Source organism: Schistocerca americana, chromosome 11, assembly GCF_021461395.2.
Source record: "Schistocerca americana isolate TAMUIC-IGC-003095 chromosome 11, iqSchAmer2.1, whole genome shotgun sequence".
NCBI lineage: Eukaryota > Metazoa > Arthropoda > Insecta > Orthoptera > Acrididae > Schistocerca > Schistocerca americana.
In genome coordinates, this window is record NC_060129.1 from 164,779,786 (window position 1) to 164,798,007 (window position 18,222).

Genomic DNA, 18,222 nt, shown 5'->3' on the forward strand with positions numbered 1-18,222 from the left:
GGTGTTTGGACTGGAAGCTGTCTGCCAAGTGCGAGAACAGTTGGTCCCTGCTCATTCTTGCCAGTCTGCTCTGCAGTCCCCAAGTGATCACTCGCAGCTCTCTGACTGGTTGTTGGAAGGACTTCTATAAGCATACTTCTGTCAGTGACGCTCTGGCATTGTGTTACTTTGTCAGCACCATTGCCTGTGGGAGTGATTTGCATGTGAACTGGGCATGTGTTGGTAGCATTATCCAGCAGTAGACATTTCACACTGGCCCAAGGCTTGTCACAGCTTTGCAGTGAAATGCAGATCCACAATACAACAAACGAAACACAGAAAAATTAAAATGGGAGTGAAAATAAATTTTTTCTCTTTCAGTCCATCAGTCAGCCCCCCGCCCCCCTCTGCTTGTAATTTCATTCTAACGAGCTGCATTGTCACCGATGGTATCTGTTCTTTCCAACATGTCCGAAAGAACAGATACCATCTTAGTAAATATATAGTCAAGGCTCACTGGCCACTTCACCATCTTCTTCTTCTGTGCGAATGTACAAACAGTGCCCGAACTCTTGCGGGAATTGGCAACGCGCCGCGAGTAATGAGTATAATGGGCAGGGGCACTACGAATATAGTGCGGGACAATACGATGAGAGTGTGGGTTTTGCGGGAAGCGTGCCAGAGATAAATCCATGCAGTCGCGCTATCCTCTGTGTCCTCGGTGGCTCAGATGGATAGAGCGTCTGCCATGTAAGCAGGAGATCCCGGGTTCGAGTCCCGGTTGGGGCACACATTTTCATCTGTCCCCGTTGATGTATGTAAATGCCTGTAAGGAGCTACAGATGTCCATTTCATTGTAATTGCATAATTTGTAATTTCATGAAAAGTTCCTGGCAGACTGTACACTCTTGGTACTGGTATTTCATGCCTGTTATATGCAGACAAAACAGAAGTAGGCTCCTAGAGCCCAGGGCTACTTATCATTTCATAGGTTTCTTTCTTGATCAGGGAAACGGATGCACCTGTGTCTAATTGAAACTATTGTATTTTGAGCCACTCATAACTGGCCAAAAGTTTGTTTTCCAGTATGTAAGCTACAATAGATGTCTTGTGTGAAGCAGAAAAGCCTGCTAAAGTAGGCACTGGCTGTATTTTCCTGGATGCAATAATGTGTACCTGCTGAGAGCCATGCTGTAACCTCGAGTTACAATGACACTGTGAACTGCATGTCCGTAAACATATTGTCCCTATATGACCTTGCTTCTCATGAACACTTTCAATTACAAGGACGAGCTTGTCTACTATGTCTATAAAAACACTGAGGTCAAGGTTCTTCACTTTATTCTGAAGTACACCACATACGCTATGAGACTGAAAAAATTTATTTTTACCTTTATGGTTAATCTTAATGCTGTTTTTATTCGCTTTTACATTCAATTTAGATTGATTGCCTTCTGCACCATGAACAAGAGAAGTAAATGGAGACTCAAAATCAGCTTCAGTTGTGTCCATAATACTTTGAGATTCAATAATAGACAAAACTGTTTTCAGATCAGAATCTGGTAGTTTTAGAAGAGCAGCGCAAATGTGTGCATCTGACGCATTTTAGCTTATTGCAACATGTAAGATAAGAATAGCTTAGTCTAGAAAAATACTTGAACCTGTAATGTCATGTTAGCCCTTTAAGTTCAACAATTCACTATTTTAAAGAATGTTCAGGGTGCTTATTAAGTTGGAAGAATTTAAATCTCTCTGTTGCTACGTGAACCTGAGTGTTAAAGGGCTCATGGTTCGGCAGTAATGTAGTTAGTTGTTGGACACTGAGCTGCAGTTGTTAAATCTGCTGTGCCTTAAACTGAATAACTGCATCCAGAGACATTTCTTGTGATGGCTCACATGTGGTTAAACATCATATGTTAAACAGAAAGAGACAAATATGCATATATGAGTGCCAACACAATTAGCAGTTCATGATGAGCCACAAGGTAATCATGCCAAGTCTTATGCACTGAAGAAAAGTGCGCCCTAAGCATCACCATTTGGCAGACAAAAAACTCTGAAGGGCCATCATCAAAAAAATGGTTCGAATGGCTCTGAGCACTATGGGACTTAACATATGAGGTCATCAGTCCCCTAGAACTTAGAACTACTTAAACCTAACTAACCTAAGGACATCACACACATCCATGCCCGAGGCAGGATTTGAACCTGCCGCCACAGCAGTCGCGCGGTTCCAGACTGAAGCGCTTAGAAGGGCCATCATCATCAGCATTGTTTGTGTATTGTTGTATCTGCTCTACCTCCTTCTGAAGAAATCTAGTTGCTACAGTGCACCACAGTTTCACAATGAAAGAGTTTCAGAAGACCAAATTCAGTATTTTGGATCTGTGTATTAGCTTCAGTTTCAGTGACCATAGTGTCTCTGCTGGTTATTTCAACCCACTTATTGATTTTGCAAGGTAACTGCCCTACTGAGAAAACTTACTCATGATGTGTATCATCAGTATTCTTGAATTGATACAAGAGAGACCCAGATGACAAAGTGTGGATCGTCAATCTTAAGGATGGGTCAGAACCATCTATCACAGGGCATCTGGCCTAATAATGGAACTAGCTGTCAACAACAGCTTGTCAAGCCATTATTAATTACATTCCTGAATTGTCATCGTCTCCGTCTCCCTGCTATTCAACATCTGGTTGGATTGGGGAGCAATGGTATTCACCTAGTGGGATGTGGAAAACTGCCTAAAAGCTACATCCAGGCTGGCCGGCACACTGGCCCTCATAGTTAATCCACCAGGTGGACTTGATCCGGGGCTGGCATGCCTACTCGAGTCCAGGAAGCAGCGCGTTAGCGCTCTCAGCTACCCTGGCATGTACATACATGAATGTTGGCATATATTGCTTCAGTTATTGTGTAATTCAATAATTTCAATAAAATTAACAAAAATTCAGTGGAAGCAAAATAATAAGAAATATACTCCACACAGTGGTGAAATTTAGTTGAATGCTGTATGCAGTTCACACAAAACACTAAACATGATGGCCATATGTGTAATTATTAAATGTGTATAAGTTTCTTCTGCAAGGTTTAAGACTTGAAATCAAAGCTAAATACAATTAACATTGCATGAAGAACGAATAATATTTGACAAATTTCCCAGTTAGATCAGCTAGTTTGAAAGAACTATAATCCAAATCCCAATTATGTCACTATTAAAGTCATCAGTAAACTGCCGCATTGACCATAAAAAATCAGCACAAAGTAGAAAGTTAGTCTTCCATTCATAAAAACACATAATACTTGAAAGAATAAGGAAAGGCAAGTCTACGTTACTAGCATTTGTAGACTTAGAGAAAGCTTTTGACAATGTTGACTGGAATACTCTCTTTCAAATTCTAAAGGTGGCAGGGGTAAAATACAGGGAGCGAAGGGCTGTTTACAATTTGTACAGAAACCAGATGGCAGTAAAAGAAAAATTTGGAGTATGTATTAAAATCCAAGGAGAAGAAATAAAAACTTTGAGGTTCGCTGATGGCATTGTAATTCTGTCAGAGACAGCAAAGGACTTGGAAGAGCAGTTGAACGGAATGGACAGTGTCTTGAAAGGAGGATGTAGATGAACATCAACAAAAGCAAAACGAGGATAATGGAATGTAGTCGAATTAAGTCAGGTGATGCTGAGGGAATTAGATTAGGAAATGACACAATTAAAGTAGTAAAGGAGTTTTGCTATTTGGGGAGCAAAATAACTGATGATGGTCGAAGTAGAGAGGATATAAAATGTAGACCGGAAATGGCAAGGAAAACGTTTCTGAAGAAGATAAAATTTGTTAACATCGAGTATAGATTTAAGTGTCAGGAAGTCGTTTCTGAAAGTATTTGTATGGAATGTAACCATGTATGGAAGTGAAACATGGAGAATAAGTAGTTTGGACAAGAAGAGAATAGAAGCTTTCGAAATGTGGTGCTACAGAAGAATGTTGAAGATTAGGTGGGTAGATCACATAACTAATGAGGAGGTATTGAATAGGATTGGGGAGAAGAGAAGTTTGCGGCACAACTTGACTAGAAGAAGGGATCGGTTGGTACGATATGTCCTGAGGCATCAAGGGATCACAAATTTAGTATTGGAGAGCAGCGTGGAGGGTAAAAATCGTAGAGGGAGATGGTTGGTTGGTTGGTTTGGGGAAGGAGACCAGACAGCGTGGTCATCGGTCTCATCGGACCAGGGAAGGATTGGGAAGGAAGTCGGCCGTGCCCTTTCAGAGGAACCATCCCGGCATTTGCCTGGCGCGATTTAGGGAAATCACGGAAAACCTAAATCAGGATGGCCGGACGCGGGATTGAACCGTCGTCCTCCCGAATGCGAGTCGTAGAGGGAGACCAAGAGATGAATACACTAAGCAGATTCAGAAGGATGTAGGTTGCAGTAGGTACTGGGAGATGAAGGAGCTTGTAGAGGATAGAGTAGCATGGAGAGCTGCATCAAACCAGTCTCAGGACTGAAGACCACAACAACAACAACTTGAAAGCAGTGTCAAAATTTCTAGATCCCCACATGCTGCTCAAAATCATGTCACCTGTAAAATTGTAGGGTTGAAATGGTGCAATTGAGTGTATGCCCAGAGACGAAGTTCATCACGTACTGAAACCTACCCATACTCACTACTACCTGTCCACGAGCCCAGGCAGTGTGATAAAAACAGACTGGTGAAGACAGAAAGGCACAGATCCATTGTGTATTTAAAACATTGGGAACCAAACCAAACTAGTATAGTTCACAACTTCTTATGAAATTACATTAAAATTACTGTCATTGAAAGTAAATTGTTTTTCTTATAAATAACATCTCAAAACAAATGCCTCCCCATGCTATCACTTTCCAGCCTTAGAAAAAAATTTAACGTAGATGTTATGCTAGATATGAATAAAAACATGATATGGTGAAGTCGTGCATCACTTTAAAATCAGAAAATACAACTGAGTCTTTCTGTGTACTCATATGTCGGACATCAAAAATGAGTACAGTCTTGTGTTCATCTACATGATACTCTTGATCATTATGTGGCACATACCAAATTCGAATTACAGCCTATTTAACTGGATGCCTGGCCCAATCACACTGCATAGTCCCTAATTTGGTATAGAGACAGCTTAACTCAAATACACTAAATGAAAGGGTGAAGCTATAGCATAACACATGCTGACATGTTGGCATACATAATTGTGAAGTCCATGTAATTCCGGCCAGTTGAATGGTTTTAACGATGTTGTCAATAGCCTGGATCAGATTATGTCCCAGGCAAATTGTATCATTGTGTGTTCACTGAATAGTTTGACATATGATTTTATGTCTTCCACAGTTTTGCTTTATCAGTAGTATAATTTAAATGCTTTTGAAAACATTTCTTTAAAAAAAAATCGAAATCAATTAAGAACTATGCAGTGCTGCATTGGAACTCACAACGTAGAGATGCACAATTTGATGCAGGTGTGTCAGATACAGTTTAAGTGTTTCCTGTGTGATACTTAAAGATAGTATTTCTTAGCTGGAAAGTGACACATTGACAGTTAGCCATGCATCTGATTTTCGTTAGACTTTTTGTTAATCATTCTATGAAATGTAACTTTTGATTCTTTGAATCCTTCTCTCATTGCTGTCCTTCACTGTCTTTGGCTGCATTGTGTTGTTATTTGTCAGCAATTTATGAGTATGTTTAAAACTGTGATAAATGTTCTCTTTGCTTTCATAGCAGTTTCCAAAAGTGTTATGAGTGACAATGGGTCTTTACTGTTCTTCAAATCATTGTTAGACTTACATATTTTCAGAAAAAATTGTAAAATATTTTTGTATTTTATCCATAGTTGTTCCACATGTTTCAGCACCAGAGACACACTTTTTGTAGTGGCTTTTCAGATAACCTGCAATTTGTTACCAGTCACTTGCTAAGCAGTTTTCCTATATTTCTTACATTCTTGTCAGTATCTGTAGCCATTAATGCCATTAGAGCTTTATGCTCACTGATTCCCTCCTCTGCAGTAAGTGGATTGAAGAGTTCAGTTCTGTTAACTAAAATGTGGTGTAAGACATTACCACTAGATGGAATTTCCTGCCTTACACTATGCAAATGTGCCTGTCATGGAACATTTTCAGTTGCTTCACTGCCCCATTTATAGGTATAAAATTAAGTTTCCCCTTGCTACAGTATTATAATCAGATTTAACTGTGATATAATCATGTGATATATTTGCTAGTTCTTGTGCCCTGAAACATTCTTATAGAGCCATGTATCCAGGGAAGGTTATCCTCTTGATGTATTGCACCAGTGAATAGAACCAGTATCACTAATCTCGTGGGTGCTCCATAAAGGAGTTTCAAATTCCAGCTTCTTTGCAGTACAGTAAGAGTAAAGCACAGACAAAGATACAGTGAAAACGATTAAAACAAAGGTGCATGTAAAACATGAAATATTCAGTACACAATGTCTACAGTAGAAGCTGATAATACTAAAACAATCAACGTTTTCTTCTGCATTTAAGACATTTATCACAGGGCAAAATAAATAATAAAAAGATATGTAAATAAAACTAAATGTTATGAGTGTACATTGTTTTCTAATATAAATTGAACCCACATTTGGAAAACATTTTTTTCTGGAAAATTGACAATATTCTATTTATTCTAATGAAGAAGTACCACAAGAGCTGAGCAAGAGGTAATACAGTCTCAAGAATGCACTCTCCCATGTGCTAAATCCCATGTTGTAGAACCTGTTAGTGCAGCAGTAGGTTCCACCCTGGATTCACTTGATAATTATTTGATAATTTGCACCAGCGAGATGTATCACTACAAAAGAAACCTATTTTACAAGAAACACATTGTGAGAAAGTGTCCTTGGAAAAGTTCTGCAATTCTCCTTGCATGTAGTAGTGAGAAAGCCATATTGGTCTGTTTCTTCATGCTGCTTCAAGTTATGATGGGTCTATCCTTACTGGAAAACATTTCTAATGGACAGCTGGTGATGTGTGGTTTTTTTCCCTTCTTCTTCTTCTTCTTATTCTTCTTCTTATGAGGGACAGAGCCAACAGAACAATATTTTGATTCTGGTTTGTTTTTGTCTTTTGGTGTGTAAATGTGTAATATTCAATGTGGAAAATTAATTGTGGGCAAGTTAGATGCCAGACTGAGATGAATTAAAAGAATCCTCAGGAAATGTATCCCCATCAACAAAGGAGGTAGCTAACAAGACATTCATTCTATCAGTACTTGAATATTGATTGCCAGTCTGGAATGCGTATCAGATATAATTGATTGAGGAAATAGAGAATATCCAAAGAAGAGCAATACATTTCATTCCAAGTTCATTTAAAAACTAAAACTCTTATGGAACAGGCCAGGAAGGGCCAACAGTACTGACTGGCCGACATGTCATCCTTAACTCACAGGCGACACTAGATGCGGATATGGAGGGGCAAATGATCAACACACTGCTTCCCCAGCTGTATGTCAGTTTACGAGACCACAGCTGCTACTTCTCAATCAAGTAGCCCCTCAGTTTACCTCACAAGGGCTGAGTACACCCCACTTGTCAACAGTGCTTGGCAGACCAAATGGAAACCCATTCAAGTGCTAGCCCAGCCTGACAGAGCTTAACTTCGGTGATGTGATGGTAACCGGTGTTACCATTCCTGCAAGGCCATTGTCCGAAGTTCATTTAGTAAGCACAGAAGTAGTATGGAAATGCTAAGCTAACTCCTTTGGCAGACACTGCAACAGAGGCTTTCTGTGTCATGGGGTGCTTTACTGATAAAAGTTTCAAGAGCATACTTTTCGTGAAGAATCAACCAATATATTGCTTCCTCCTGTGTATATCTCAAGAATATAGCAAGGAAATAAAATTTGAGAGATTCTAGCCCACACATAAGCTTACCAGCCACACAGCACAGGGTGTGAAGCGGGAATTTGTGGTTTCTCCACTTACATGTCAGTTATGCAGTGAGCTGACTTCACTGTCATATCCACTCAATATGTACAGGATGTTGGTTATGGCGATGGTAGGTTGACAGGAATTATGACCATGGAAGAACAATGGATACATGTCCAGAATGAAGTGAATGTTCTTTGCAATCATGGGGGCCACGCATTTTGCAGACATGATGAAACAAAAGTGAAAACAAATGGGGAGAGCCAAACAAACTTCCACACCCATCAGTGGGGAGCTTACATTGGGACCAAAGCACATTGTCCCCAGCTCACAGAGACAGAATCTAGGAAATGCACCTGTACTGTATAGTGTCTTAGCTTGCACTGCTCTTGCTTTTTGCTGCCTTCCACCCGTGCACCTCTCACATTGCCAGGATTTTGCCTATCAGTAAGTATGTACGTACACCGAAGGACAGCAGACACAGCTAGCTTGTGCCAGGTGTGAGCAGCTCTGTTCCATTCACACATTTCTGCAGCACAGCTGCCACACACATCCCCTCCTGGAGAGTGGAGCTCAGGAGCTGTGAGAAAGCATCAGTGTCTAGCCTTCGGCAGGCTAGTGTGACAGATGTTTAGGTTTCACATGCACAGGCTGAAGAATGTGGCTGGCTGGCACTGTCCTGCTATCTTCAAAGTTCTTGTTGAATCCGTCAGCTTGGCGGTCACAGTGTCAACTACTAAGTTATAAAACTTGAGGAAATCCACTCCCATGATTGGCTCCTTCACATCAATCACAGTGAAAGTCCATGTAAATGTGCAGCACAGTCCGAGGTCCAAATTTTTGTGATATGATATATGTTTGTATCATTGAACTGTTTGCCATCTTAAGAGACAGCACCTTGGCCTTTTGGCAGTCTCTTAGTGTAGATTTGTGAGGGTGGGGAGGGGGGGGGGGGAAGTGGATAGATTGGGACCCTTATCAACTAGGTACTTCACACTGCCAGCCTGTTCCATTATGAAGGAACCCCTTGATTTTCTACTGCAGCTGGATATGCCTAGGCCAGTTGCAACTGGCACTTGGGTATGAACAGGGAGGCTGACAATTTGTCGCTTGCCATGATATCACCAAATTCTGCTAAGTTGCTGCTTTGACATTTCTCAGGGTACTGCCAGAGTGCTGATCCTGCAATGACAATTGCGCGAACTGGACACCGGTAGCTGGCTCGGCTGCTGCTGCAGTGTTTGCTGCTCGCTAGCCATGAGTGCATCAACAAGTTGACCTTTGTGTTGTGTGCTGTCATGTAGATGGCCAGATTGTGGACTAGTTGGTGCAGGTCAGTGTCGATTGTGTTGGTCGCAGGAAATGTGTGTCACCGCAGGGGGAAATTTTTGCCTATTAGTAAGTATGTGTGCCAAGGAATACCTGATGTAGCTAGCTTATGCCATCTATGAGCAGCTCTGGTCTGTTCATGCATTTCTGTGGCACAGATACCACAGGTGTACAGCTGTAGATGTGGAACAGTCTCTTGCATTTGATGTCATATGCACATGGCTGGCTTACTAAAGTGTCTTTAAGTCTGAATGCATGATGAATTCTCATTTGTCCAAATTAATTTTCAGCCCTACTGACAAAGACTTGACTGATCTGTTCTTTGAATGAAATTTTATTTGTTCTGTTCAGACTGCATAAAACAGTGCACTTAACTGTTGTTGGTGCTCTCCAGGGTGGCCATCAGATTGAGTAAAGTGATGACCGTAATGAGACAGTAATTGTAGTCTGATATTGTGTTGTTTGGTAACTATATCTTTCACCTTACTGTGAGCCTAAGTACAGTTCTGATAACTTATTAATACACTCTCACCTCACTGTCCTTTATATTTGCATCTACATAAACGAGAGAGACTGTGAGTAGCTTGCTGCAATTTGCTTGAAGTACATATAGTATCATTGTGCTATGTTGCAGAGCTATTACAAACATGGAACCTCTGTTTTTTTCTTCAGCTAAGCCTTTGTTAGTTTTATGTTACTCTTTCATCCATTAACTTTTCTGTGTTCTCAGTTTTGCTGTCCAATTTCTTGCTTGGTTTTTGATACTGTTTGATCTTCGAGATGTACTCACCTCAAAATTTTGTTTCTATTTTCAGTTCTGCTGTTAATTTTTTGATTGTTTATGCCAGTCTCTTCTGAGCCTTGATGCACTTTCCTAAGCCAGCTGGCTTTTCCTTTTAATTTTTAAAATGCTGTACAGTTTTTTTGTCAGTAAACTAGAATACATTCATTCAGTGTGCCTGTAAGAAATTAGTCCTCTTTCCATAATTGTGTCTCTTTGTACATGATTGTATACTTCTGTGTTACTTCTTAATTTTAATTTTTGTGCTGTTGTTCTGTTTCATAATATTTTCTTTCTTTTCTCTAATTTATTCATTTTCTTTTATTGACCCTAAATTTAGGTTTTCTGTTGCATACCTTCAATCTGGCTAAATGACAGCCTTGTTGTTATGAATTTTTGCAGTTTCAAAAAAGTTTGTTTATTAAAAACATAGTTTGTTAAGTGAAATGCAAAGTCCATCTCTTATAACCTTGCAATATTGCAGTACCTGTGTTGTTGAGAATTATAATGCAATGTTCCTTCAGACATACATACATGCTTGTACAGAGATACATTACATAATAATTCTGAACAACACAGGCAGTGCAATATTATATTTATTTGCCAACACCAGGCAAGAGACTTTCAATTAAAATGTCTCCCCTGTATGGGATTATACATAATAAACATACAAATTCAGGTTGTAGACATGTTTCATGGCACAGGGAAATTTGGGTCTGGCTGTGGAAGATGCTCGACTAGCCTAACGGTAAGGTGAGCACTCACGATAAGTGGAAAATCTGGGTTCAAGTCACAGTCTGGCAGAAATTTTCATTGTCATCATTCCATACAGCTGATGTTCGCTCATACTCGCAACTGCTTTTTCTTTTTTTCCTCCATTTGGCTGAATAACTTCTCCTAGATAATTAAACTTGTATTTTTCTGATTTTCCCAAATTTTCTGCTTGATTTGGATGTTGCAGTGATGTTGTCTGCTTTTCAAAGGTGGTTTGTAGTTGTTATTTTCTTACTCTTTCTGTAATTATATCTGTTTTTGTGCCTCCTCTGTGCCTCTGAAATTTCTAAATCATCTGCAGACGATCAGCAGTCAGTTTTGAGATTATCAGTCTTCCAACCATTTAGTTTTTGCTTTTGCTATTAGAGTCTGACAATTACCTCTTTTATTCTCTGATCACTTTTCAAAGTACACATTTAAACAACAGTGGAAATAGTCCATCATTTTGTCTAATGTCTACCCTAATCTCAAAGGAATCTGACATTTTAGCTGTGAATTTTACTTTGCATATTGTATTTATTAGTGTTCTTTTAAGGGCTCCTTTATTTTCTTATCTATTTAAGATTTTGGAAGAACTATGAATTAGGTTGATCTCTCTGTAGAGTCTTGAGCCATTTTAATATATACAGATTACACCAGGGTTCTTTAGGTCTTTAGGCATTGCTTGCATATTAGCTTCTGTTTATTGATACTTTAATCACATGACTTACCTCTTCTAAGCACTGCTTGATATCCTCCTGTATTTTAGAATTTATGCTATTCTATTATTTTCTGCAGGTGCTTTAAAATCTGTGAGATTCAGAACTGTTTATTTTTTTAATCATTTTGTGTTGGGTTGTTTCCTGGACTACCTTAGCTATGCTAAATTCCAGTATGTCTTGTAATTCCCCAAAATTAAGTAATTTATCAAGAAAATTTGGCTAAAATTTTCCAGTTGTCTCTGTTGTTGATGCCGGGTCACCACCTTTTGTTTTATTTCATATATGATGTGGCTATATTCTTCAAATTGTTCTTCCTTTTTTTTAGTGTAACATTTTTGCAGGTCTGTAGTCTTTCTTCGAGTAATGTCATGTTTCATTGTCCACCATTGGTGTTTTCTTAATATGTTCACTTTGAAATCTTCTGCTGCACTGATTAATTCCTCTTGCATGTCTTTCTGTTTTCCTGAATTCATTTTTGTCAGGTTCTTGATGGATAGTGCATTACTTTCTTTAAATTTTAATGTGTCAAATCGTTTAATTTTTAGAAATACATTTTTCTATTATTCTTGGACAGAAATCTTACTTTTATTATTGTAAGGTGATCCATTTCTGATTCTAATTTTCAGTCTTTTTGGATTTCTCCCTGTTATTGTAACATAATGTTTCTTAAATTCGCCATTCGTGTTACTATGTTGCCTCCATTTTAGTTTAGTGTATTTTTTTTTTTTTTACTTTATTTTTGTTTAATATTTTCCACATAGCTGTAACAGTATTATCCTGTGTGAGTGTCTTTTCCTTACTATTTTTCCTCCTTTTTTGTATGCCCACAGCTATGAAAAATGAAAATGTTTTAACTTTGAGCTGTTATTAAACGTATTTATTCACTATTGTAATTTCTACTCTTCTGTCATTCTCAAGACCCAGCACACTGTAAGTCATATGAATTCACAACTGTTTGTTTTAAGAGGACACTGTCCTCATGTTAACAGTGATATTTATTTCATATGTATAAGACATGTGTGTCTGTCGCCTATCAGATTCACTTCATATTATACCTTTAAATTTCCTCTGTGCGTGCAACTGACCAGACGTTTAACTATGATGTTCCTTTAAGTGAGCTGTCAGATTAGAGCAGCATAATATTCAAAATTGCTGTTGTGTGATAATACATTTAATAACAGTTAAGCTAGAAACATTTTCATTTTACCGATTTTACATTTTTCTCTTCACCTAACTCAATGCACATCACCGATGAGAGATGGATGTTTTAGGCCACTTTTGTTTTTCAAGTATAAATAGGAAGTCTGGGTATGATTTAACCACTGGTTTTGATAGTTATTTACTTTTCTAAACATAAATTGTTAAAATAAAGCGTTAATTTGTACTGCATTAAAATTTTCTCCAATAACTGCTACGTTTACTACAGCATGTCTGCATTAACACTGTTTCCAAGCACTATTTCAAATAATCAAATGTTAATGGATGTTTATAGCATTTTATTTATTTACTGTTTTATCACTTTCAAATCAAAGCTTATTTTAAAAAAAAAAATTTCAGGTGTCAGTCTCAGCAAGGAATGTATCTACTACTACAAGGTAAATTTCTATTATTCTCCACAGAATTTTTTGAGCAATATAAAATTTTGTTTACTCTGTGTGAAAGTAAAGTAAACAGTAATCCCAAGGGACTAAAAACCGGGAGTTCAAGTATAAAAATTTTTTTGGAGTATAGATTTTTCTATGCATTAACCATTCACATAATATACATACATAAGTGCTTCAGCAAAACTATGCACATTGTCATAGCAAACACTGCAGTACCTCTGTTATCTCAGAAGATTAAAGTGAAGGTTTATGGTGTTACCAGGTACATCAAGCCTGTTTATAACATTAGTTTGCAATCGTAACACATATAACAAATGTGAGAACTGAAAAGGTTTATGTATTTTACTTGAAAAAAAGTACTCCCAGATCATTTTCTAGTGACAAATATTCTGTATATTAAACTGTCATAAACAGAAATGAACATTCCGGCTAAGTTGCCGATGTAACACAATAGATTAAGGGACGACCTGCAACAGTAATCGCACAACTTGCGTACGGGCTGCTAGACGCTGCCACGAGCGCTAAGAGTGCATTGCGGTCACAGGCGTGCGTGTTGCATATGGGCCGCAAGGTGCCGCCATGAGCCCAACCGTATATAAGTGCCGACGGAGTTCGGCCAGTTCTCATTTTGTTGGCATCTCATTTTGTTAGCATCTCACTTTTGCCTATTCTCTTATTTGCTTAGTTGCTTAGCTCTTATTCATTTATGGTTCATGTTATTGTGCTCTCTTTCAGCCATTCTGATTGTTTCGATTTACTCCCAATTGAGAAGTGCTCATTTTGCCATTTCACTTTTACGTATTTCTTATTTTGCTAATAATATACTCCTTAGCTTTTTACAGTGGAATTGATTAACATAGTATCATGTACTGTTTGTTCATTTCAGCCTGTTCATATTTTGATGTTCTTTAAATACTGTAATAATTATTGGAAGCATTTTTTCCCTTAAACTTGTGTAAAGTATTCTCGATGTAGAATTTGTTCTATGACACAGGTGTAAGGTTTTGAATATAAATTATATACGAAACTGTGCTTTAAAAGGAATTTATTTTTTCAGTTTGTACTAGATCAGATGATAATTTTGTGGTATGAGGGAGAAATGAGAGGGCGAACCAGTGGAAATAGTCTTAAGTGATCCCTTTTAAAAATATAAATTTGTGTGACACTAAAAGGCTTGACACTGTAGGCACCGAAAATTTATACGTCACACTGACCAGCTGTAAATGTTTCAGATGTTGAAACAAAACGTTATAAAACGCCCAAAGTGTGTAACATTTCTTAGTGGGTAGACAAAATCATATTGTCCTCCTCACATTCTTGTGCATGTGTCACAACTGTTTATTTTTCAGGTTCTACCTGAGCACACATCACCGTCTGCATTAACAAAGTCCTCAAAATTGATGCCAGGATTTGCAGTGTTTTACAGAATATTCCATTGTGTGCTGAAATGATAACATTGTCACCATCTAACTCATCAACAGTTTTAGGATCTTTATGTTTCCAGGCATTGCAAAAACAGTTCTGTATGTGTTATGATGACTCTGATTCCCAGGATGTTGAGCTAGCTTTTATAGCATACAGTGAAATCTTGATTGGCACTTCCATTTTACAGCAACACAAATTGCATTTCCCACATTGAGAGCAATAACTGCTTCATTCAAAGGTTGAAGGTGACTTGGTGTACTTGGAGGTAAAATGTGAACCTTTAAGTTTGTTAAAGTGAAAACAAGGAAGTCACCCAATGATATGTCAGTCCAAGTCTTCTTATAGTGAGAGTAGATATAAGGTAAAGCATCGATGTTTATGTTCTTCAAAGTGGTTTCTCAGAGTTACAGATCAGAAAAGTATATTATTTGTCTCTGTCCCATGGATTACATACAAGTACAATAGTTAAATATTGTTAACTGCATGCTCCACTATTTTACAAGTCATGTTTTATTTCCAGGGGATGACTTGGGAAAAAATAACCAAAAAAGCCAAGTTTTTCCCTATGTCACAGATATAAGATGAAGCATACGTTTCACTCACTTGGTCAAATTCATGAAACTAGTTGTTTGCCCCCTTCATCAACTTTGTTAACTTCACCATAAATCCTAATGATGAAATTGGGTTTACCTTTTGCAACCAGTATAGATAACTGGCAAAACAATTGAAATCTTCAACATCTAAATTTTTTGCAGCCTCATTTCTTTTGACTGAATTATAATTCCACTTAAATGTAGATTGGAAGTGCACATATAATTGAATCATTCTAAAAGTAAAGTTTCAGCATCTTCATATATAACACTGTGAAGTCACTTACATTTGCACCTGTAACCCAGTATAGCAGCATTAAGAACTTTTTCCTGACCTTTAAGTAGAATAGATAATGTATATTTGCTAAGTCTAAATGTTTGGCGATTGTGCTGTTCTTCAATACACCATGAGCCACTTCCCACAGAATTTTAAGTTTTGTAAGGAGATCTATGCTTTCTGCTTCCTCGTGGGCAAGACTACCCTTTTACTGCTTGTAACTTAATATTACTAATACTAGCACTCTTTAAAGACTATAAAAGCACATATCAACTCAGAATTGCACTTATTAATGGGGTTTAGTTTTTCCACACCGTTTGTGTCATAATTGTTGTCATTGTTGATGGTGATTGTTGAGCAGTGTTACTCACACAACTATGGCAGAGAAACAATAGAAAAAAAGAGAAACCTTTGTCAGTTCAGGTTAAATGAAAAAAATTTAATGATGCAACTAAAAACAAGTTCATAATTCATGCTAACTGAAATTTGTGTTAACCAATGAAACTTTCTATAAGATCCTGTTTATCACTGCCAGAACAGAAATTCTGCAGGTGTTATGTGAGAATTTGGCTTAAGTGAGTTCACCTTAAAAGAATATGTACTATATTTGAAATATAAATTGTACTTTCAGAATTGTTCATTATTATGAATATGCAACAATATTACAAGGCAGTTTAGTCTGTAATGCATTATAAAAAACAGCTAATTTGTGGCTCTTTTCCTTAATAAAGGGAGTGAACTTCTAATATCCTTATTCGAAAATGAAACTGCAGCTGAAATGTCAGCAGTTGAGTAGTGCTAACTGATTATCATATGGAAGTCACTGATATTCAGCAGATTGAATTTGATGGTTACAAGCTATTGTCGTACTACTGTAGAACCCATAAGATGAAATGGTGAGTGGCTATATATTCAAACATAGGAGTTAAGTCCCTGCCCCATCGGAATAATGAGCATAGTGTTGATCAGCTCTTTGGATATTGTGCCACAATAATGAAAGGAAACTCACAGGCATTAATGGTGGCAGTTTACAGGATATCTTCAAGAAGTATGTTGACTTACATAAAGCAGCTGGAGACAACTTTAGTAAGGTTATAAAGAATTAACTCATGAATTAACTCTTCAGGCTTTCCTGGTGAGATCTTGACATGTGGAATAATCGGGTCTACTGCTGGATGTTTGTGTCTCTCTGGAACAATATTTTGACCACGTAACTCGTTGCCTTCTTCAGGTGGTACCTGAGACTGCCGTATTGGAGGATCTTGTCCAGTATTTATGCCCAGAGGGCGCTGGGCACTCTGTTTGCCATCCGTGCCTGCCTAGCGCTTGTAAGGTGTTGTCTCTTCCCCGGTGCTCCCTCTTACATCCGCACCCAACTTGGTCGCCACCTGTGGCAGCTCTCTGAGGCCTGTCCTGTGTCGGGCACTCCGTTCACAGTTCGCACCCTCCTGGTGCTGTTCCAGAGGTTTTGGTCCTTCCCTGGTGCTCCCACAGACGTCCGTGCCCGGCTTGTTCACCATCTGTGGTTGCGGCAGGTGTCTGCGGCTGGACCCATGTTTGGCATTCCATTCATGGTCTGCACCCGCTTGGCACTGCTCCTGAGGTGTTGGCACTTTCCTGGTGCTCCGACAGACGTCCGCGCCTGCCTCGTCCACCATCTGCAGTTGTGGCAACTGTCAGAGGCCTGTCCCACGTCAGGAGTTGCGTTCACGGTCTGCGCCCGCCTGGCACTGATCCTGCGGTGTTACTACTACTTGAGGAGTTTCTTGGTTCCTTTCATGTAAAGTCATACATTGGCCAGACAACCAGGACGGTGGACGTCAGGTGCCAAGAACACCAGAGGCACACCAGACTCGGACAGGCAACCAAATCTGCCATAGTGGACCACTGTCTGGAGCTCGATCACTCAATGGACTAGAAAAACACCAAAATTGTGACACAGACGCCAAGATTTTGGGACAGTGTCATAAAGGAGGCCATCGAGATCAAGGTCACAGATAACCTAATAAATCGAGACAGCGGTTACCAGCTCAGCTCAGCATGGAGTCCATCTCTGGAGCTTTTCAGGGTCCAACGAAAGGAACTAAGAAACTCCCCAAGAAGCAGTAACACCGCAGGAGCAGCGACAGGTGGGCGCGGACCGCGAACGCAACTCCTGACGTAGTATGGGCCTCAGAGAGCTGCCACGACCACAAATGATGACCAAATCGAGCATGGACGTCCGATGGAGCACCAGAGAAGAGAGAACACCTTACAAGCAGCACCAGGTGGACGCGGACCGCGAACGGAATGCCAAACGCGGGTCCAGCCCCAGACAGCTGCCACGACCACAGATGGTGGACGATCCAGGTGTGGATGTCTGTGGGAGCACCAGAAAGGGCAGAAACCTCAGGAGCAGCACCGGGCAGTTGTGAACTGCGAACGGAATGCCCGACACAGGACGTGCCTCAGAGAGCTGCCTCAGATGGCGACCCAGTCGGGCAGGGCATCGGAGGGAGCACCGGGGAAGAGACAACGCCATTTTAGCGGTTGACCCATGAGCAGCTGCTCACGTTCTTTGTTTTATCAGCTTGACAAACCTCTCTAAGGACATTTGATTATGCTATTTTTTTTAATCCTATGCCTGTCAGTCTGTCTTTTATCGTGTTTTCCCTTTTAGTTGCTGTTTTAAACTTGTGCCTCGCGGTGCATTCCTAACGTAGTCTGGGCGCTAATGACCATAGAAGTTGTGCGCCCTAAAACCACAAAAAAAATAAACCCTTACAAGCAGCGCCAGGTGGGCCCGAAAGGTAAACAGAGTGCCCAGCGCCCTCTGGGCACAAATACTGGACAA

At 39.4% G+C, this 18,222-nt stretch overlaps 1 protein-coding gene and 1 non-coding gene across 2 annotated transcripts in view; both read left to right on the forward strand.

Annotated features, from left to right (window-relative positions):
* LOC124553747 overlaps window positions 1–18,222 on the forward strand; it is a 167,090-nt gene that overhangs the window by 134,985 nt on the left and 13,883 nt on the right. Inside the window, exon 6 of the mRNA XM_047127682.1 lies at window positions 13,051–13,088. Coding sequence (XP_046983638.1) covers window positions 13,051–13,088 — 38 coding nt within the window. The remainder of the gene's footprint in view (window positions 1–13,050; window positions 13,089–18,222) is intronic.
* On the forward strand, window positions 695–768 carry Trnat-ugu. Its single transcript has one exon. It is a non-coding gene; the product is annotated as a tRNA-Thr (tRNA).